Raw genomic sequence first — 22,500 nt, 5'->3', positions numbered from 1 at the left:
CAAATTTGCCCAAATATGGATGTATTTATTTTTCTAAAACGTCATGTAATATTTTGACAACAATTTTAGGATCTGAGGGTGTATTGCAAGCTGGCGTTGTTTTTCAGTTAAGCAGCAGCAGCCGGGGCGTACCGGAAAAGCTGCCGTCACCACCGGGGCGACTTGCCATCTCCATCCCTCTCACCAAACCAAACCAATCCGAAGTTCCGAACGCGGCGGCGATGAGGAGATAAACGACGAGAGATAGGCAGATAGCATTGTTGCCGCTGAACCCGGAACGGAATCGCTCCTGCTGGCTGCTGCATTGGCCGCCGCGCTCGATCCGTTCCTAGATAAGCGCAAGCGGCCCCCCTTATCCAGAGCAACTCGCCTGGCTCTCATCATCATTCGCTCCAGAATCCAGATCAGTCCACAGCTCCCCAGCTGCGCCTTCTCCCCCCACCCGATTCCTCCTATTTCCGAGTTCGCCTGCGCGTGTGGGTGCGGGCGAAGCCATGGTCGGACGGAGCTCGCTCCCGGAGGGCGCTCTCTTCCTCGGATTCGACAGCTCCACCCAGTGAGTCTTCACTGCTGCTTCTTCTCCCTCTCTTGCTTCCCCCCCTTCTTTTCGCCTGTTTAGACACTTCGGCTTGTTCTTTTATTCACTTATTTATTTGGGGTTTTGATTGATTGATGTGAATTGGGCGCTGTTGTGGTCGATGGATCATGGAGTATTAGGATTTTTAGGACCTCGTTTCTACCAGGGATAGATAAACCAGAAGTTGTTCTTACCAACTGAGTAACTCGTTGCTATGTTATGAAATTAGTACAAAACCGCTGATCTGATGTGATCATCTGGTTTGCGTGGTGTCTGGGTGTGTCTTGCTTGTCGTGCGGCTGTATTCCGTTCGATCGTGGTTTCAAAGGAAGAGACTGATGCCGAAATTCCCTGCAGGGATCTACTTGGTATGCATATCATATATTGGTTCAGTCGAAGTTCATGCTATTGGGTAATGGGTGCTGAGATAGGTTCCTAGTTGAAAGGGTTTCTTTCCACGCAATTGTTCTATGGTAGAAATGGCAATGGTAGCCGTCAGACAAGAAAGAATGCATTTTGATTTTTGGCATCGCCTCCGCTCGCTTGATTTCCTCTTGTTTTGTACCCTGCATATTGAAGTCATATCCATGAGCCCATTACAGTATGGTCCATCCACCATTTGCTTCTTATGGGCTTATAGTTATACTTTGGATTTTGCTATTAGACCCGTAGATTAATACCACAGTGGAATCTTAAATCGACAATCTCTTCTCACAGGTCTGTGAAAGCTACTGTGCTCAACAATGAGTTGACAATAGTAGCTTCTGAAACTGTTAATTTTGACTCTGAGTTGCCGCACTACAAGACCGAAGGCGGAGTTTACAGAGACCCCACAGATGATGGCCGCATTTTTTCACCAACCATAATGTGGGTGGAGGCTTTGGAGCTGGTGCTTGAGAAATTGAAACCAAAAATCGACTTCAGTAAGGTTGTGGCCGTTTCGGGTAGTGGGCAGCAACATGGCAGCGTTTACTGGAAGAAGGGCAGTGAAGCTGTTCTCTCTTCCTTGGATCCGAGTAAGAGCTTGCTATCCCAGCTTAAGGATGCCTTCTCTACAATGGACTCACCGATATGGATGGACAGTAGCACTACTAAGCAATGCAGAGAGATAGAAAATGCAGTCGGAGGTGCATTGGAGTTATCAAAGCTAACTGGATCTCGTGCCCATGAGAGGTACACTGGGCCTCAGATAAGAAAGATATACCAAACAACACCTGATGTTTATGAAAGTACTGAGAGAATATCTTTGGTGAGTTCATTCATGGCATCCATCCTTGTTGGATGCTATGCAAGTATTGATGAAACTGATGGTGCTGGGATGAACTTGATGGATATAAACCACAGGATCTGGTCAAAAACTGCTTTAGAGGTTTGTCCCTTGTGTCTCTTTTAGCCACACACTTAAGATTATTGAATGACTTAAATGTAAGAAAAACTTTGTATTTCTCTATGAATAAAATATCAAATTGTGCACCTCCCCTTCCAGGCAACAGCTCCTGATCTTGAACAGAAGCTTGGAAATCTTGCACCGGCATATGCAGTTGCTGGTCGAATTTCTCCTTATTTTGTAGAAAGGTGAGTTACTATTATACTGGTTTGCTCGTGCCAAATGAAATTATTCCACTATCTACGTAGTTGAATGTCTCTTTGTCGAAGTATGTGTCAATATGTCTGGTGCATCTGTAAACATTTGGCTAGGTTCTTTTCTTTGTATGCCACTGCCAACTTGCAAATCTGTATCTCCAAATTTTTCTCTTAACCCTCTTTTTACTGTCAGGAGCATTTATTAGTAATTGGATTTTAGATATCCGAGATTATAGAAATAATATGTCAACTGGAAAGCTAGCTGTTCCTCTTACGATCTTACCAAATACCACCCTAGTGGCTAAAGAAATAAAGAATATTTGCACTATCATCTCGCAAGTTTCTTAATGCATTATGTATTTTCAGGCTTCAGTTTGATAAAAATTGTTTGGTTATTCAGTGGTCAGGAGACAATCCCAATAGCCTTGCAGGTATTTCTCTGTTGCTTCTTTCATGAGTTGTTGGTTCTTGATGGAGCTGTTACATTAGGGTTAATGATTCTTAAATTCCTCTATTCATAATCAACATTCCATCGGATGTGGCATCTGTTGTAGGTTTAACTCTAAATACACCGGGTGATCTTGCAATTAGCCTTGGTACTAGTGATACAGTGAGTTCCACAGATCTTCTTTCAGTTGTGTTTTCTTTTCTCTCTCAAGCTACTGTGATACTTATCTCCTAATTGTCTAATAGGTTTTTGGGATTACTGCCGAAGCTAAACCAGGCCTGGAAGGCCATGTTTTCCCCAACCCTGTTGAACCGGATGGTTACATGGTCATGCTTTGTTACAAAAATGGCTCGTTGACCCGGGAAGGTATAACCCTTTTCCTTCAATTTGTTTTACCATGCATGTCTAAGCTATTACTTTGCTGACAACACTTCCAATCTGATTTCAGATGTGCGGAATAGATGTGCAGAAAAATCATGGGATGTTTTCAACAACTATTTGGAGAAAACAGCCCCCATGAATGGTAAGTTCTTACAGAAGTTGCCCATTTCTATTCCAACATGTTATTGCTTAATTCAGCAGAAATAATTGAACAATTTTGATGGATTATTAGTGTCAGAACCATTATGTGTTCAGGCCTGACAACTTTCTATAGTTTTATCATTGGTAACAACTTCCTCAGGCAGATTGCCACCACCACAGTGAATTAACTGTGATTCCAACGTCATGAAGTTTATATCTATCATTGTCATATAGGTGGGAAATTAGGATTCTACTACAAAGACCATGAAATCCTGCCTCCTCTTCCAGGTAATCATATGTAGTATTTTCAGCGTTGTATCCACTTCTATCGTAAGTTTATAACCTTACACAAATTGGTTTGTCCATGCAGCTGGCTTCCACCGATACGTGGTGGAGAACTTCAATGAAAACTCACCCGACAATCTGACGGAGCGCGAGGTGCAAGAATTCGATCCACCATCTGAGGTCTGTTAAGACAGTTAGCCTGTTTTCTTTTTGACCGAAAACAATAGGAAGATTTCCTACTGCATCTTTTCGGTTAGCCTGTTTTTCCAATACTAGTGACAAACTATAACAGTGCGGATCATCATTCTTTGTGCGTAGGTGAGAGGCATCGTTGAGGGCCAGATGCTCTCGATGCGAGGCCACGCCGAGCGGTTCGGCATGCCCAACCCTCCCAAGCGGATCATAGCAACAGGCGGGGCTTCCTCCAACGAGAGCATCCTCAAGCTGATCGCGCAGGTCTTTGGCTGCCCCGTCTTCACAGTCCAGAGACCCGGTATGGCGAAACTTAACTAAACCCCCTCTTGTTCCTTGCGTAGAATTCACACAAAACCCATAAACGCCAATATTGAATGCAAAAATAATCTGATGCTGCTTGTGGGAGCAGATTCGGCTTCGCTTGGTGCGGCCCTCAGGGCGGCCCATGGGTGGCTGTGCAAGGAGGAAGGAGGCTTTGTTCCCATCTCCTGCATGTACATGAGCAACCTGGAGAAGACCTCCCTGGCCGCGAAGCTCGCCGTGCCGGCCCCCGGAGATGGGGAGCTGCTGAAGAAGTACACATCGCTGGTGAAGAAGAGGATGGAGATCGAGAGGCGTCTGGTGGAGAAGATCGGGCGCGCCTAGATGGGGAGCGATATAGATATAGGTACAGGAAATAAAATCGCCTCTGCTGAATCGATGGCGGTATAGCTGGTGCTCTTGTGCACGGATAACATGTTGAACTTGTGAACAGAACAACCGCTGAGTGTTATTTGGAACTCATCTCGACTCTTATCTGTAGATGACATTGGGGCAAAAAATGCAGTAAGATTCGTGCACTCGTCTTCAGTCTCTTAACTGTGAACTGCGTCGTGTGTTTTGATGATACAGCGTTTGATTAAATCCAACCCATTATCAGATATTCAGATGTGATTGAAAAGTTGCTCTGTCAACTGTCAACCAACATTTGATCTGGGATGTAAATTCAACCCATTATCAGATAAAGGATTTAGAACAAAGGACTGAAAAGGCAGCGCTCTTGCCGGTTCTGAGCTAGAAACTCAGTGACTAATAATGGATTTTATCTAGAGATTATTTAGTGATTAGAATATTTCCGTGATTAGAATATTTCAGGACAAACGGCCCAAGAGCTATAGTTCCTCCAACAGGCCAGAATCCCCCAAACGCCACAGCGTATCCGGCCCATCCGGGTCTGTTGCCAATGCCAAGAGAGAAACCGAGTCGGGTTCCTTTTCTCAAAAAAAAGAAAAGAACCGAGTCGGGTTCCTCCTTCCACCGAGGCCCGACAGTATATACTCGCATAAACCCAAACCCAGACCCGCACCTTGTTTAGAAAAAAAATAAACCGCGACCGGCGCTCTTCTTCCCGGCGATCGTCGGGCTCCGCTCCGCCTGCGCGGCGCTCCCGAATCTCCGGTCCCGTAGGTAAGCGAGCTTCCTCCTCCGCATTGCCCCCCCTCATTTCCGTTCCGTTCTAAGTTCGTTCCCGACCGCTGCGCCCTGATCGATTTTCAGTCGTCGGAAACCCTACCGGCGTTTGCCTGTTTAGCTTAGGCAGCCAGAGGGAGAGCGAGGTGGTTCTCTGTGTCGAGGCGTCCGATTTGGAGCCGGTGATTCGCCCCCTCTTCCCCGAACAGTCGAACTAAGTGGCAAGTGGTTTCAGACAGTAGGTTCTTGGCTGCTCGCGTCTGCTTGGCGCCTTGGCTTGTACTGGAAGTTTGTGGCTTGAGGATATTACTCTGCTCCTTTCGCTAGCTATCGTTTGGCTCATGGGTCAATGGGCTACTAGGTTTGTGGGTTAATCCAAATTGAGCTAGGTTAGTTTGTCCCATTCTTTTGGGTTTGGCAACAGATTCTAATTTAGTATACAATATTCTTTGATGGAAAACTGTAGGAAAAGCATTCTGACAGTATATATATTGATATAAAACCAAACTAGTACAGGCGAGATTTAGTATACAATATTAATCGAGTTAGTTTGTATCTGTAAGATATCTGCAGTCTGCTATCAAGCCATGTAGATCAAGTTATTAATTGCTGACTTATTCCATTACTCTGCTCCTGGTGTTGCATTTGATATAGAATTCGAATGCATTTCGATAGCTAGAGGTTCCTTTTGAATTTCCACTGTATTCTTGTAGCTTAACATGCCATTGTAGGTTTTATTGTCACCTAATGTGTGCTTTCTGGTAGACCACCCACTTAATTTCTGCTATAATTGTTCAACTCATGTAAGTTAACACATTCTGTGAAACACATCCTTTTGGTGTTGATTTTGTTTACATTTAAGCAGCACTCTGTTTGCAATTCTGTGACATGGTATAACATACAATTTCTTAGATACAAATGTGTGTTTTGGCCCTAGCAGCGACTAAGTAGTATCTCGGAAATACCTTATGTCACCGTTACAGTAGAACAAGAACTTTAGAAGTAATTTATTTATTTTCATTGCAGATGAAATAACCTCTTTACTTCATGATTAACCAATATCCTTTGTTTTCCTTACAGGGTAGTGAGGTTGCTGGTCTCATAACATTCTGTTTGGTCAATCAAGATGTCTGGAAGTGATGGCAAATCTCAAACTGCAGCTGGGCGAATAAAAGCACAGGCCATATCAGCTGCTAAGGGACTGAGCAGGGCACAAGCGGAACGTGCAGCTGCAGCAGCTGCTCGCAATGTCAATGCCTATGGGCAGAAGGAAGAGGGGCCAAGCCGCTGGCAGGAGAGGAAGGAAGCCAAGAGACAGATGTATTTGGAGAGTACGGAAAAGGCTGCAGTACTGGGTGTGAAACCAAAAGATGTAGCTACTTCTTCTGGTGGTGCATATTCCCAATGTCAGAACTGCTTCCAGCTTGGGCATTGGACATACGAGTGCAAGAATGACCGTGCTTACATATCACGACCCTCAAGGTCACAGCTGCTTAAGAACCCCAAGTTGAAGAAGACGATTGTGTTAGAATCCTACCGATTTGTTAATCCTGATCTTGAAAAGGAGAGGGAGGAGGAAAGGAAGCTGATGAAAGAAAAGATGGAGAAAGAAAAATCAGAAAGAGGGAAGGGAAAAAGTAAGAGAAAATACCACTCACGGAGAGCTTCAGATCGGAATAGTAGCGAGGCTTCGGTGTTTGACTCTGACACTGAATCATCAGGGACTGGCTCTGAATATTCTTCTGAAAGCGGCAGTTCAAGTTGTAGTTCCTCGGACTCAGAGGATGAGAAGCGGCGATATAAAAGGAAGCAGAAGAAGAGAAGGGAAAGCACATCATCAGCGTCATCTGAATCTGAATCTGAATCCGAGTCGGATTCTGATTCTGATGACATGGGCAGCCGGAAAAAGAGCAGAAGGCGAGGCAATAGACGCTGATTCTGACAGAATGAGCCTGAGAACAGTGAATGGCAATGAGGAAGTCAAATATGTCATCTCATTTCATTGCACATTCATCATCCGAGAAACGAATTTTACAGTTTTTACCCAAGCGCTAGTGCTGTTGTTTTCACTGCACTAAGTGCTTGAAGCTCTAGATCTTTCTTGTTTGATGTATCTGTGAGAGCAGCGAATGATGTAACCACATTCATCTGTAAATTTTTAAATTTAGTCCGTTTGCTTTCCTGAAAGTTCTCTGTGATCATTTGACCTTGACTTAAACTGTGTTGGGTTCCTGCTGTATCTTGGAAACCTGGCTTCTTATTTTCCATGAGAAAGGCATCACCGGGGAGTTATTTAATAGCAGTTGCATCTCCTGCAGGATGTTTTGGTCATGCTTTCTGACAAGCTGCTGGATGCAACTGACCAAGTAAAAACTTCAAATGAATGGAGCTGTGCCTGAGCTGTTTTGGATCCTACAGCCTGCATCTACGAGTAAGCCTTCTCATCTGAAACACTGAAATGAACCTCCTAAGAGTATCATTGTCTGCCCATCATGCAATAACATATTTGGATCACCAGATCAGTCTTCAAGATGAGGAAGAGCAGAGGACTCTAGACCCTCAATGATTGGGGAGCTTGAGGGTGAGGATATTCGAGCATTCTGCAGAATCAAAAGTTAACCACACTCCGAGGAGCTGCCTGCCCTGACCTGGACCTTGGGTGAGCAGCTGATCTTGCTTCCCATTTCATTGTTCTCTTGGTTAGTTACTGTTCCCTTTGAAAGCCTTCACCTTAGGATAATGGTTTCCTGCGCTGCGACTGGGAGCACATGATGGGTGGAGTGGACGACGAGATTGTTCCTGTATGTATGCATGCTCCCAGTCCCAGGCTACCTGTGTAGTTTGCCTTGTTGTTTACTGCTTCACGTTCCAGCTTCAGAGCCGGTCGTTTTACTTACTACCCTCTGCTGCTGCTTTTGGACCAAGAGGAATCTGTCAGCTCTGCTTGGATTTACCATTGGCTTCTGTCGACTACATGGCCCATGGGCTACACCTACTGTGGTAGGTATGCATCTATCTGAGCTTTCTACATTGCAATTATACAAATACGTCTCATACTGCCATACATGTAGACCGACTAACGTAGACTAGAGTACAACTGTACTGTACAACCCAGGCCATGTACACCTGAGATCTTTAAAAATCTGAGTCATACGTGCATGCAGACCACAAGGGAGGACGGCCAGGACATATACGTACAGATGGTGCAAACTGTGGGTATAAGATGTGGCATCCTAGCTTGAGAATTAAGGAATGCATGTTTTAAAAGAAGAAAATGAAGTTAATCAGTTGTTGCAACTTCATTGGATTCTTCTACTTAGGATTCCTGCCGGTAATTACCAGCTAATTAACTAAAGTGTACATCATATACTGCTACTCCTTTTCCCTATAAAGACAGCCACCATCTTTCTCTCCCATGTCCAAGACAGACATTCTTTTGGTAGATAAGTTACAGTATATGGAGTCTACAGGCTTTTAGAAATCTCCTCATCTTTGGAGGGCTTGGCATGCATGCATGATTCTCCTTGATCCAAGCTGGACCCACAGGGTTCTGAAAGCTGGCAACTTCTAATGATTCCCCATTAGCTTTTCCCCTCTGCTCCTCTCACTACTACTCCTGGTTGCTTTATCTGTGGAGATCTAAATCTTTGCATCAGAATCTAGTGAGACATATGTATGTGTCAAAGGGGCTTGCTAGGACAATCATTGCTTGCAACATTCCTCCATCACTTGGTTAATTCCCTGCATATGCACTTACCTAGGCTCTGGCCTGAGCCTATTCTCTTTTGTGCTACACAGAAGCATCCCATGTTAGTCTCGCTGCTGCTGCTCGTGCTGTATATTGGCATTTCCGGTGCACCCTCTATGTACCATTTACTTGCCTCTCAGATAAGTCAGGACTGTTTCCTACGGTTATTCATTACTGGAAACAGTTTTATGGTTGGGATAGGACTGCAAATCTCTCAAAGAACTAATGAAGGGTTAGAAACTGATTAGCAGTTGATCATTACAAAGGTCATGCTAAACATACTGGTTTATCCCTGGCCTCGATCCCTTGAGCTGGTTTGGTTTCTTCCCCCTCCCTGATGTATTCCCCTTAACCTGCTTGTATTGTATGTGTAAATGTGTTATCCCTTATATACATAAATATATATACTGTCGGAGCCTCTCCTACAGTTTTTTTTGTCAAAAAAGACATACTAGTTTATATCCACACATGTGCATATCGAGATCAAGTTGTGCATTACTTTTGGTAAAACTATTGGCATTATCTTTTTCCATACCTAGTTAACGCGTAACTTGTTTACCTCAAATACCTAATATGCGCTAAATCAGGCCAATGTATGTGAATGCTTAGGTTAGGGTACGTAGCCTAATTTCGTAAATGCCAATCATATATATGGAGTGCAATTAAACCAGGCCATTACATTTCTGCATTGCACAGAAATGCAAGACGATGATCTGGGAATGCGTGCTTAGACAGAAACATTCACATCGTAAGGACTAGGGACCACGCAGTAGGCTGATCGATCCTTTGGGACCAGCGCTAGCAGCAACTGTGGCGGTGAATGTTTGTAGCTTTTAATCCACTTAGTACTACATTCGTAAGCACAGGCAAGCCTGAAACATATCAGAGCAGTACTTCAGGGTTCATTATGTGATTGAACCACCAGCTAGCAGGGCACTGCTGCCACATATCACAGTTAGTTCAGCAATCTTCATTTACTTTCGTTTCCTGATATAGCTAGCACACATGAACATATGAACACATGCACAACATGAGCTTTGAATTTATAGATAGAAGTGTTCCGAAAATACTTAGCACAATATGGACTTTGAATTTACGGATAGAATTGCTCAATGCTTCTTTCGATCCACCTTGATTCATATATACATAATTGCTTCAAGAGAGACACTGCCTGGTTCAATAGAAGTTGTTGAAATATGATCCGAATCCGGTACCAACTCTGCTAGACGTAGCATGATAGATTTGGGCTTTGTGTTGGTATACGAGTTGAACTCGTTACCTTGTCCTACTAGGACTCATATTTATTGCCCGTTATATATACCCCATGTAGTCACACTTAAAGTCTCGTGCTTGTAATACTCCAACATAATGAAGTTGCGCCTTCGTGCGTCCGTCGTTTTTCCCGCGAGGGTTTCCACGTTAAATTCGTGTCTCTCGTTTCTAGTTTAATCTCTATTTTCGTAACAAGTGGCATCAGAGACACGTTATTGAGATTAATTTTTGAGACACTTTCGTTGAGTTGGTTTCGCCGAGTTCGCGTTTCGCGCGCCGCGCGAGTTTCCGAGACTGACGGGATTTCGTTTTCGTTCCGCCGAGTTCAAGGTCTCGCCGGACCGACGGTAATTATTTCCGTTCCGCTGCCATCGCCAACTCCCAGGCGGTCGCCGAGTTCGTTTGCTACTCGGATTCAGAGGGAGCAGACGCGTGCCTATATCCTTTGGCCGCACCGATTCGATCGTTAAACAAAGAGAATCAAGCGAAGCAGACCGAAGCTAGCAGCAGGCGAAGTAATCAATCGCGGGGCAATCGGTCAGAAGTATAACTGGGAAACCCCGGGCCGGGCTTCGTAAAAGCCCGATGGTCAAACCTAAAGCCCAAGCCCGGCCCGGCCCGGCCCGAAACACCTAAATAGGCTGTTCAAGCATTAAAATAATTATTTTCGAAATACATAAATGATTTTTTTATACCAATTTTTTCTAAAAATACCCTTTTTAGTCATTTTCGAGTTTTCAGGCCGGACTTGGGACTGAAAAGTGAGGCCCGAGCCCGACCCGGGACGTCGGGCTTCAGGCTGGGCCACCCATGCCCAGGTATAGTCAGAAGCAAGTTCTCAAGGCCAAGTACCAGACCACGTGAGCAGGCTCTGCTTTGCTTCTCACGTGGAGCTGGAGCCGCTGAGAATTCTTGTCTTGTTTGGCCAGGTGCTATCATTCAAGTCTTTTGTCCGCAATTAATTCAATCAAGGATTGTTTCCGGCTTGTACTACTTTGTGCATACAGTTTAATCTATTCTTGGCATCCATGAAGTATGATCTTCCGCTGCTGTATCGTGACATAAGGTTTTCCCTATGGCAAGTCAAGATGCAGGCGTTATTGGCGCAAGCCGATTATGATGATGTCCGAGCCACCGATGTTAGCAAACAAGATTTTGATGGTGATGTTCTCGTTGTCGTTACCGGTGATTTCAAAATGAGAGATGTTTGGGTTCTTGATATATCATGTACTTTCGACATGACTCCGCACCGAGAGTGGTTTGCAACATATGAAGTTATGCCAAATGGTTCTATGTTTATGGGCGATGATTCGCCGTGCGAGGTTGCAAGCATTGGCACCATTCAAATCAAGATGTTTGATGGCACCATCAGAAATTTATCGGATGTTCGCCACATTCCAAGTTTGAAGAAAAATCTTATCTCTTTGAGTACTCTTGATAATAAAGGGTACAAATATTCAGGTGGAGATGGGATCGTCAAGGTCACAAAAGGTTCTCTTGTTGTGATGAAAAGTGATATGAAGGCTGCAAATCTTTACCACTTTCGAGGTAAAACAATTACTGGTAATACTGATATGTTGACAAAGCTAGTTTCTGCCAATAAGTTTGAGCTTTGCTCAGGCTTAGTTGGTATTACTCACTAGTTCTATGGACTTCGACGCAGAAGGTGTTTATGCTCATTTGTTTCGAGGTGTTTACTTTCTTCGACTACTGGAGGGGATTCGGCTCAAGGTGGAGATTGTTGAAATATGATCCGAATCCGTTACCAACTCTGCTAGACGTAGCAGGATAGGTTTGGGCTTTATGTTGGTATACGAGTTGAACTCGTTTTCCTTGTCCTACTAGGACTCATGTTTATTGCCCGTTATATATACCCCATGTAGTCACACCTAAAGACGGCATGTCGTCTCGTGCTTGTAATACTCCAACATATTGAAGTTGCGTCTTTGTGCGTCCGTGGTTTTTCCCGCGAGGGTTTCCACGTTAAATTCCTGTCTCTCGTTTCTAGTTTAAACTCTATTTTCGTAACAGAAGTGTTCCGAAAATACTTAGCACAATATGGACTTTGAATTTACAGATAGAATTGCTTCAAGAATGCTTCTTACGATCCACCCCTGATTCATATATACATAATTGCTTCAACAGAGACACTGCCCGGTTTAATAGAAGTGTTCCAAAAATACTTAGCACAATATGGACTTTGAATTTACAGATAGAATTGCTTCAAGAATGCTTCTTTCTATCCACCCCTGATTCATATATACATAATTGCTTCAAGAGAGACACTGCCCGGTTTAAATGGCCGTAATTACATCTACAGTTGGGCCACTCTACAGTTGCATACTTCACTAGCCATTTTTGCAAAAGCCGAGACATGTAGATGGACATTTTTCTGTCATGATTCACAATTTGATAGATGTTTCCTTTTCTTAAACCATGGAGTTGAGATGAGTCCATGGATGCCCCTTTGACTGGTAGTGTTAGGTGTGAAAGCTGAGCTTGTATAGGAACTACGTACGTACCTATCAGTACACTTTGCCGGTACCCTGCTCCAGCTGCGACTACAACTAATACTTTATATACATTAGTTTACTCTTGTCTCCAGCTCCCTCTTTTTACCAGCACACTGTGATTATATTCCTCTATGGTAAAAAGAAAAGGGCCGGGAGGATAGCTAGCTAGCTAGAGAGTAACCAATGGCAAGTGAGAAACATGGTTAGATTCGGCAAGAACAGGCCGAAACGGCCAGCAAACTGTATGCATATGCATGACCGTAGTAACAGTGAAGAAAAACTTTTTTCCCTGGTACCAAGTGATGGATATGCATGCAGCTGGCCGGCCAGCCAGACAGCCAGATCGGCCAAACAGTAAATACACACAGAAGCATATATTAAGCAAACTTACGAAACTGTTGCCTTGTATGACCAAAGAAGAAGAGAGGAGATGATGCGTGGCAGGGAAAGGAAGGGAAGGTGGGAGCATCGGCGCATGTGACACCATGTGGGAGCAACAGGAGACCGGGCATACACTACTCGGACAGGCAGCAGCAGAGCAAGCTGGAGAGTAGAGAGTAGAGACCAGCCCTGTGGCTTGGCCATGCACTTGTGACCCTGGCTAGCTAGCTGAGATATACTATGCTGAGATCGAAAGAGAAAGCAGTACTATCTATCGATCGATCATTCTAAACTAGTCTCTCTCTCGTGGGTGTGCGTGTAAGAGGGAGAGAAGAGGAAATGAGGACGACGTATACACGTACGCTGCAGTGGGCTGGACCGCAATGCGCCCCACAGGCCATGCAGCGCTGCAGATTGGTAGCTAGGAATTCACAAGCTCTGAGTTTAAATGAGAGCTAGGAGAGAAAGAAAGAGAGATAGAGATTGGAAGCTTCACGGATATGTGAGCCCCTGGCTGGCCGGTGTCCACTCACGTGTACACGCAGTGGTGCACGATCGAGCTTGGACGCATGCCTGCCTCCCTCCCCTTGCGGCGCCCATGACGCATGGCCTCCTCCCCTTGCATGCATATGAGCTTGGATGCATATCTTTTTTTTCATTCATTAAAGAGATTTAGCAAACTAGAAGCTTCCCAATGCATGCTGCGATGCTTTATAGAGGAAGGCATTTTTGTTTGTTTCGAAGATCGGCCAGCCACAACAAGATCTTAAATTCTTGTCGTTGTTTTAGTTCAAATTTGCAAAAAACAAATTTACACAAAACAGGGACAAAAATTTAGGATCGGAGGAAATAGTTAAGTTTCTAGCGAGCTCTTTACCGTTTGGATGCTGTTTAGATGAGTGCATTAATTGTGTGTTTATTTGGGTGTTCTATCATGTGCATGGAGTGTGACTGGCTGGGTATGCATGCATACATGTAAGCTGCTGATCAGAACAAGCAGGCCTTGGTTTATGAAAGGCGGAAACAACTAAATCTAATGTCCAGAGGCACCACACGACCCATGGCAGAACATGACAGGGAGAGAGGAGAGATGTACATGCATGCACATGTGTAAGACATTGGGAAACGTTAGAGGAAGTGGAGGTAAATTCACATCTTTACAGCTCCTTTATGTGCATATGCACAGACGGATGGATCGACTTTAATCAGTTTCCACCTTAATGCTCTGACCACCTCTGTCTCTGACCCCCTCCCTCTCCTTCATCTTTCCCTGAGAATGAAAAAGAAGGGGAAATGTTCTCTGAAAAGCTTCCTTTGTCTAGCAACCTACCCATCTTTTAGTGTCTTTTTCTCCCTTTTCCATTTTCCTAGATAAAAGAGCCCTTGTGCATAGATGTGGTGAAAGAAGAATCAGACCTTTTGAATAATGCAGCAAAAGATTTGGTCTTTCGATTCCCATCCGTACATCTCTCCAGCTGCTACGTAGCTCTAGTTCTAGAGTTCCATTAGTGTAGTTGTGACTACCTAGTGAGTAGTACATACCAAGGGACAAGCATACAAACATGCCTAATAAGAAACCTGGAAAGATGTACTAGCTGTGGACCTATATGCACACATGCCTGCATGGCTGAGATCTATATATGCATCCATGTGTGTGCCAGTCCTGTGCTGTACATTAGCCCTTCAAGTCTAATCTACATGTATGTGCAGAGAGCTAGCTATAGGACAGCATAAACATCTAGATCTCTCTTTAATCAAGTGCATCTAATTGATTGTCTAATCCTCCGCAAGGTTATTGCAGGTTTGTGAGTGGCAATCATGCTAAAGTCCAAGATGCAGCTGTTCTCTATGCAGCCTAGGGAGCTGGGAAGGCAGGCACATATACACCTCTCCTCTTCGATCACATGAGCTCTATATATGCCTTTGCCCTTAGCTCTCTGATCTACTGCTATAAATTAGGTAACAAATAAACGGCTTCGTCGTGTATGCATGATCTTTTGCAACTTAATTAAATGCTGACGTGCACATCTTCAGTGAATATTAGTTTTATACATGTTCATTATTCTAGTAACATCATCTCTCAGTTCACTGCACGGATACATATGTATTCTTCAACATGCAGACAACAGTGCCGAAGCAAATCGCATGCACAGGCTTGTATAATTAAGCACCAATGCACAGTATCTTTTGCATGCAATGCATGATATGATAAAGAACTGAATGGTTTCAGAGGAATCTCGAAACGACAGACATTTGTGGAGCACGACATTGTCTAGAAAACTGGTTTTTAACGGCATCTAGCATGTATGCATGGTGTCATCAGGATGATGATGAGATAATGTGGGCCCGATCTAGAGAAGAACATGACATTCTTTTCTTGTTTCACATCTCACTTGTCTCTACATTGCACGTATATGTATCTTATAAAATTTGGAGATGATCCCCCTCTCTCTCCTGATTATTTTATGCATATTTTCCAGTCAAAGATAGATCTAGACCTGGCCACAAATGCAGTGGGCCACATGTGGGGATGGGGAAAGGTCATGTGATGTACTCATAAAATGTCTACTACAAACACATCACCAGAGCACAGCTTGTTATATATGGAACAGAATCTTCCACAATATTCAAACTCCATAGCCAATCTCCACAGCACTGCACTTGAAAGCAAAAAATATATTGTTAATTTTACCACACATGTATGCATGCCTTTGTGACTCTAGGCCTCATCATCTCTCCATCTGCCCCCCTCACTCCTATCTTGTAACTGGCTTCATGCTAGCTAGTTTTCTTTTATGAGTTCGATATATTTCCCCTTTCTTTTTGGTACTCAAAGCTAGGCTATATGCACCCATAGCTGCTGCACATATATGCATGCATACTCAATGACTCGTACATAGCTTGGGCTAGTTTCAGTAGTGTACTGCATTAGGCTACATGTGTGTGTAGCTGCAACCTGTTTTGATGCATATGTATATGTTGCTTGCAGCTGGTGGCATCTTGATGAATACTTGCATGCCAAAACTCTAAGCTAAGCCCTGAGCTAGCATCTGCAAATATATGTAGCTAGCTAGCACCTGCAGGGAAGCCCTGGGCTGGATCTTGGGGCTAGTTTGACTGAGCCAAACTGGTGCTCGATCCATCTATCTATCTATTCACTGCTTTGCTTGCTTGGACGAACTTTGCAAGGCATCAGAGATCTCAGAGAGGAAAGGGAATGGGGAAAGAGATGATTATCAGAGAGATCTACATACACGGACAAAAGCATACACAAATCCAGCATATATTTGACCCTGCATACATATACATGCAGGAGAGTGATCTGATGTCACAATGCACCTTTGAGCTTTCAAGTTTCACTCAGCATATAGCTCCTCAGCTGCTACTGGCCAGCAGTCACTGTGCAGCTGATGGGTACATGCATGATCTGTGTTATTACTGCACACATTGGGTACGTTTGGGCGAGTGAAGAGGAAGGGAAGTTTTGGTTCTGTTCCTTTGAATGCTGCATGTGGTTATTGTCTATTGAAGAAGAGTTTGGGGGGTAGAGGAATGTTTGTTTGCTTGCACATCGATATGTGATATTAATGGAAGCACAGCATGCCGCTAGGAGCAGCCAGCCAGCTTGCACATCATGCATCACCACGCCCATGTAATGTAATGCAGCAGCTAGCAGGCAGCAGGCCACAGGCCAGTGGCAGCAGGCAGGCTGATCTAAGAAGCGGCGATAGAAAATGAAGTTGCATCAGAAGTGGTGGATCCCCAGCTAGCAAAGCAAGGCAAGGCAGGCAGGCAGGCAGTGAGATGCATCCATCCATGGCATTGTTACCGCAACTCACCAAGTCACCTGCCACAGCTGGTATGCACATTTATTTACCCCTCTCTCTCTCTCTCCCCCCCCCCCCCCCCCCCCTCCCTCTCTCTATGAAGAAATCTTTTTTTTTTTCATCTTCTGGGTTTTGCTGTGGCATGGAAGTCACGGGCCTGCCTTGAGAGATGCAAGTCGCCAGGCACAGGGGGGCAGGCAGAGGCAGGGAAAGTATCTTTGGCTGTTTCACAACTAGACATGTGTACATGTCTGCAGCGTGCAGTGCTTGCATGCATGGGGGCGATGTAGCCAAGGGAAAAGAGAAGAACAATTTGCTTCACTAAATACCACGAGGATACTACCGGCCGGCACTGCAGTACAATCTCGTCTTCTCACCTTCTCTTCTTTTTTTCCTCAATCCTCTTGCAGCTGCCTGCAGAGCTCACCTTTTTTTTTTCTTTTCTTTTTTCTTCTCTCACTTTCTTCTGCATTAGTTTATTCTTATTTCTGCCTGCCGCTCGATGAATAATACCATCTTCTTTTATTAATTGCGAAATGTTCTTCTGCTCCTGTTCCATCGTGGGATCACATCGGTCGCCGCCGTACATGCATCCACGGCGACTCTGTCTTTGGAGGTACCCGTTGAACGAACGTCCGGTGATTAATTGCGCCCCAGCTACTCTCGTCTCAGCTGCTCGCAGCGTGCAGGGCTTTATCCGCTGCTTCTTGCTCGTATCTGTTCTCTTGGAACGCAGAATAAAAATGATTTTTTAATAAAGCAAGAAACCTTTTCTCGGCCTCTCCTCTGCATCCGACCGATACCCAGCTTAAAAAATAAAGGGTGAAATGGTACCTCTTTTATCTTAGAGATATAAAGACACATAAATATGTAAGGAAATTGATTTCGCTGATTCAGATTTGAAATACTAGAAGACCATGGACAACAAAAGGAACCTCGTGTTATAGTTTTTCCAAATTTCTTATGAATCGTGCAACTTTATAGGAACTCCCTAGAACTTCTATACCCTTTGTTCCAAAAGACCCTTTAACTCCAAGATGGTACTTAAAGGCTAGAGTCTTTCAAAGTTTATGTGAAACTCCTAAGGTCAGAAAAGACATGACCATCCATATTATGAAAGAAAATTACCTGTTTCATCATGCTATGAACTCTAGCTGGATTTTATTTGTCAGGGTTGCGACTCAGTGTCGCATGGGCGGAGGGAAGGGGGTCTTGGCACAACGAAGATCTCTCGTGTGGTGCTAGGTTCGTTTGCTCCCTATGATGTTCCTTTGCTCTTATTATCGCTAATCTAGCTTGGTGCTCACTCTTCTTATCAACCGGGTATGTATCTGGCCATGTCCTCAATGAACGAGGGCATGTGGGCATGGCAAGGGTAGAAACAGATCAAGGATCTTCATCTCTTCATTTCGCTCCTTTGGAGCTTATCGTTGATATTGTTTCTCGTTTCGCGGGGCATCGCGGATTTGCCATGCTCGGTAGGGGGAAGCTATGAGGGGTTCTTGGCACGACGGGAGGTTAGCTGTATGGTGATATGTCCTTGTGCTCTTTCTTTTGGTCCTTTGTTCTAATTGTCATAGTCTAGCTTGACGCTCGCCTCTTCTTGTCAGTTGGGTCTGGCTCTGGCTCCTATGATGTAGGATTGAGGGCGTGGGGGCATTCTAGGAGCCACATTGGTTTAAGGATCTCCATTTATTTGTTCTAGGATACGTCTCACTCCTTTGGAGCATGCTAGGAATATTGTTATTCTCGTTTTGTGGGTCATTCCGAACTTCGCAAGCTCAATCGAGCGAGCAGAGGGAGGGGGTCTTGGCATGATGGAAGGTACATTGTGTGGTGTTATGTCCTTGTGCTCTTTCTTCTCGTTTTTGGTCTAATTGTCACCAATCTAGCTTGATGCTCCCCTCTTCTCGTCGGCTGGGGGCTGGATCTGGCTCCTGTGATGTACGACCAAAAGGGTTGCGGGGCATGCTAGGACTGGCGGCGGATTAGTGATCCTCATTTTGTTATTCCGATGGTACATCTCACTCCTTTGGAGCATGTCAAGGATATTTTCATTTCCCACTCCTTGGGTCACTCCGAATTCGGCATGCTCAGTAAGGCAGGCGGGGGAGGTGGGGGTTGTTGGCACGACGGAGTAAGTCGTTTTGTGTTAGGTCATTGTGCTCTTTTCTCTCTCGTTGTTTGCTCTACCTGCCGCTAGTCTAGCTTGATGGTCCCCTCTTCCCATAACCGATGTCTGGATTTGGCTCCTACGGCCGAGGAGGGGACGCATGAAATGCTATCTACAAGCTATGAGTTGGCTTCTCAATTGAGGCTGTTCCAATTGAGTGCGGATCTTGTGCACAATGGTTTCGTTAGGTTTTTCGGCGACGTGTCCATTTGTTGTGTTTTGTCATTTTGTCATCGGGGTGGATGAAGGAGGAATATTTCTCCGTCGTTTTTTTTTCTTAAATATTCTTGAATAACCACCTAGGGAATTCTATTTTTTTTTTACAGGTCATATACTCCCTCCGTCCCATATTAAGTGACGAAATATTACATATATCCAGACGATTTTTAGATATAGATACATCCATATTTGGACAAATTTTAGTCACTTGATATGGACGGAGGGAGTAGTCGCCAATCACAGCATTCTTATATACTAGCTAAAAACTTAACCAAAAGGTGGATGCATTGTTCAACCTTCCTTCTTCTCCCCAATTCAAACACCACCTTGAAGTGTCTACCTTGATTACTCTCTGATCGATTCGAATCACACAGCCAACAACAAGTGCACAGATATCCATGCATACGCATATAACTAATGATGAGAGAGAGAGAGGGCCTGTGCTGATCTAATAGTACTACTAGCTCTAGCCTAGAGAGAGGAAGAGGCCGGCCGGTCCAGGCATGAGCAGCAGCAGGCTGCAGGCAGACTGACCCACACGAGAATATTTGGAGGCGTTCGTGTGGGGGCGTGTAGCCGCTTGCTAGCTAGTGCATGTGTGTGTGTTTATGCGTGTGAGTGCGAGACAGTCAAGACTGGAGATCCATATAGACCTACCCCAAAGAGACGCAGCCTTAAGCTTCTTGCCCCCCTTCCTCACTCCTCAGTCCTCACTCACTAGAGCTCACTCCCTCTTCTTCTTCAGGCCCTCCTCCTTGCTTCCCTAGCTTACGCATTGCTACCTTCTCGATCTCCAGAATAGAGAGAGCAAGTTCTAGGTGGCCATGGCTTTCCTTGTGGAGAGGTGCGGGGAGATGGTGGTGTCGATGGAGTCGTCGGCGCACGGCGGAGGGGGAGGAGTTGGGGGAGGGAAGGCGGTGCCGGCGCCGTTCCTGAGCAAGACGTACGAGCTGGTGGACGACCCCTGCACGGACCACATCGTGTCCTGGGGCGAGGACGAGGCCACCTTCGTGGTGTGGCGCCCGCCGGAGTTCGCCAGGGACCTCCTCCCAAACTACTTCAAGCACAACAACTTCTCCAGCTTCGTCCGCCAGCTCAACACCTATGTACGTATATACTATATTCTCTAGCTTGTTCATATCACGTTCATGTATATGCATTTAGTAGAGCTTTTCCTCTTCTTTGTTATATGTTCGGTTTGAGGGACAAGTAGTAGTTATTCTTTTGTTTAATTTCTGTAAGGGTCTATATACTCTATACTAATGTGGCCATGATGTATGTGTATGTGTCTGTTTGCAATTTGTGTTTCTTACTCCCTCCGTCTCATGTTGAGTGACTTTCTATTACATGTATCTAGACGTTTTTTTATAGATACATTCATATTTGGGTAAATTTGTGTCACTTAATATGGGACGGAGGGAATAGTACGGAGTACATGATTTGCTTCTTCTTCTCTAATTTTTTGGGGTGCTATATAATGGTACTGTGTGCTGTGCTTGCATGGCTTTCAAATGTTTGTTCTTGGGCTGGTGTTTCCTAGAATGTGACAGGTTCATGCAAAAGTTAATGCTCCGATCCTCTCTTTTAAAAGATCTTTTGTTTTGCTATGTGCATGGAAAAGGGCAATATATATGCATGGTGTGAGTGTGACCTTCTGACGACCAGTAGAACTCTTTGCGGATTGGTGGCACGCGACACCGCTCCTTCTTCGGCTCGGAGGACACTGTTTCAATCATCATGCTCACGGCCTGGTGGATTTGGAAGCATCGCAACGCGGCGGTCTTCGACAACGTGACTCCTAGCATCGCCTCATGGCGGACGTCAGGCTGTGGGCTCGGGCTGGGGCGACTGGGCTTGGAGCGCTACTCCCGTCGGTCACTAGTTCCTAGAGGTCTTGCGTTGTATTTTTTGTGGGTGTTGCCCTCTTAGGCTTGTAAATTACTCTTTCTCTCTTAATATATGCATCGATACGCAAAGATTTTGCGTTTTCTTGAAAAAACGACCAGTAGAAGATTAGTTCTTGCTTGCTTCCTAGTTTGTGACAAGCTGTAGAGCTAGCTAGCAGCCGAGCACCAATTGATCCCTGATCTTCTTTTCTTGGATGAGATTTATTTTTTTGTTTCGATCCCTCACTTTTTGTATATATTTTGGGCTTAATTTGGTTCAAGCATAGCCTGGCTACAAGATTATATATCCAGGCACATTTAGTCAGTTTTCTGATTCTGACAAGAGATGATAAGTGACTAGCCGGTTTCTCTTTGCATAATGTTCTTCTTAAGCTTTTTCTTTGTGTTGCTTAATGAATTTGGAATGCCATTCAATTTTACTGCAGGGTTTCAGGAAGATAGTAGCCGACAGGTGGGAGTTCGCCAACGAGTTCTTCAGGAAGGGCGCCAAGCACCTCCTGGCCGAGATCCACCGCCGGAAATCTTCCCAGCCTCCTCCGCCTCTGCCGCACCACCACCACGCCTACCACCACCTCCACCATCACCACCACCACCTCGGCACCGCCTTTTCGCCGCCACCTCCGCTAGCCGCTCATCACCACCATCCCATGTCCTCGTACCACTTCCAAGAAGATCCACCGGCGCCGGCAATCGGTAGCAACAACAATGGCGGGCAAGGATCAGGAGGAGAGTTCCTGGCGGCGCTGTCGGAGGACAACCGGGAGCTGCGGCGGCGCAACTCGGTGCTGCTGTCGGAGCTGGCCCACATGAAGAAGCTCTACAACGACATCATCTACTTCCTCCAGAACCACGTCGCGCCCGTCTCGCTCCCTACTCCGCAGACTCCGTCAAACCTCATCTCCGGCATCGTCCATGGCGGGGCCGGCGCGGCGGCGAACACTAACTCATCCTGTAGGCTGATGGAGCTGGACGAAGAAGGCGAAGACGAGACGGCGTCCGTGAAGCTGTTCGGGGTGGCGCTGAAGAGGACGAAGCGGGCGCGGCGGCCCGAAGAGCGGTTCTGTGACCTCGGAAGCGAGGCCTAGCTAGCTAGTTACGGCGGCGAGCTTGAGCTTGGCCATGATCCATCGATCGATCGGCCGTGTACATATAGAGAAGAGGATGAGTACGTTAGCTCGGTAGCTTAGCTAAGCTAGGGAATGCATGGTTTCTTTTTTGCAAGGTTGGTTAATTATTAGCTTTTAGTAGTATGAGAGATGATGAGTCCGGATCTGCCTCTGTCTGTAGTGTTCATCAAGTCCTAATTGCACACCATTCTTGATCTGTGTGTTCGATCTTTGCTGCTGCCATTGCCAATATGAAATGCATGATCAGGCCGGCATTGGTATCCCTCTGGCGAT

The 22,500-nt window shown here is 45.2% G+C and overlaps 3 protein-coding genes across 4 annotated transcripts; all 3 read left to right on the top strand.

Moving 5' to 3' along the window:
• The first annotated feature begins 122 nt into the window (after positions 1–122).
• On the top strand, positions 123–4,463 carry LOC100845058 (xylulose kinase 2). Its single transcript, XM_003562535.4, has 11 exons — positions 123–556; positions 1,295–1,946; positions 2,064–2,152; positions 2,528–2,592; positions 2,716–2,771; positions 2,855–2,975; positions 3,058–3,132; positions 3,366–3,419; positions 3,502–3,596; positions 3,735–3,909; positions 4,021–4,463. Exons 1-11 carry the CDS (start codon positions 495–497, stop codon positions 4,254–4,256), a joined length of 1,680 nt encoding a protein of 559 aa, XP_003562583.1. The 5' UTR covers positions 123–494; the 3' UTR covers positions 4,257–4,463.
• A 457-nt stretch (positions 4,464–4,920) lies between these two features.
• On the top strand, positions 4,921–7,247 carry LOC100845365 (zinc finger CCHC domain-containing protein 10). Of its 2 annotated transcripts, XM_024457368.1 has the most exons (3): positions 4,959–5,057; positions 5,148–5,449; positions 6,141–7,247. In XM_024457368.1, the coding sequence occupies exon 3, from the start codon at positions 6,187–6,189 to the stop codon at positions 6,994–6,996; it is 810 nt and encodes a 269-aa protein (XP_024313136.1). In that variant the 5' UTR covers positions 4,959–5,057; positions 5,148–5,449; positions 6,141–6,186; the 3' UTR covers positions 6,997–7,247. The 2 variants fall into 2 exon arrangements, with proteins under 2 accessions (XP_003562584.1, XP_024313136.1); XM_003562536.4 differs by lacking the exon at positions 5,148–5,449 and having other exon boundaries at positions 4,921–5,057.
• Positions 7,248–19,760: 12,513 nt separating this feature from the next.
• On the top strand, positions 19,761–22,489 carry LOC100843513 (heat stress transcription factor B-4b). Its single transcript, XM_003559850.4, has 2 exons — positions 19,761–20,299; positions 21,526–22,489. Exons 1-2 carry the CDS (start codon positions 20,018–20,020, stop codon positions 22,183–22,185), a joined length of 942 nt encoding a protein of 313 aa, XP_003559898.1. The 5' UTR covers positions 19,761–20,017; the 3' UTR covers positions 22,186–22,489.
• The last annotated feature ends 11 nt before the right edge of the window (positions 22,490–22,500 follow it).

The sequence above is a fragment of the Brachypodium distachyon genome, chromosome 1, assembly GCF_000005505.3.
Source record: "Brachypodium distachyon strain Bd21 chromosome 1, Brachypodium_distachyon_v3.0, whole genome shotgun sequence".
Taxonomy (NCBI): Eukaryota; Viridiplantae; Streptophyta; class Magnoliopsida; order Poales; family Poaceae; genus Brachypodium; species Brachypodium distachyon.
The sequence above is the reverse complement of the archived record's forward strand: the minus strand, read 5'-3'. Positions and strand labels throughout refer to the sequence as shown.

Excerpts from the sequence above, each read along its gene's own strand:
- LOC100845365 (XM_003562536.4), top strand. The coding sequence starts at position 6,187 with ATGTCTGGAAGTGATGGCAAATCTCAAACTGCAGCTGGGCGAATAAAA.
- LOC100845058 (XM_003562535.4), top strand. The coding sequence starts at position 495 with ATGGTCGGACGGAGCTCGCTCCCGGAGGGCGCTCTCTTCCTCGGATTC. Across the intron at positions 2,976-3,057 it reads TGGCTCGTTGACCCGGGAAG|ATGTGCGGAATAGATGTGCA; the intron begins GTATAACCCTTT and ends ATCTGATTTCAG. Across the intron at positions 3,420-3,501 it reads AATCCTGCCTCCTCTTCCAG|CTGGCTTCCACCGATACGTG; the intron begins GTAATCATATGT and ends TTGTCCATGCAG.
- LOC100843513 (XM_003559850.4), top strand. The coding sequence starts at position 20,018 with ATGGCTTTCCTTGTGGAGAGGTGCGGGGAGATGGTGGTGTCGATGGAG. Across the intron at positions 20,300-21,525 it reads TCCGCCAGCTCAACACCTAT|GGTTTCAGGAAGATAGTAGC; the intron begins GTACGTATATAC and ends ATTTTACTGCAG.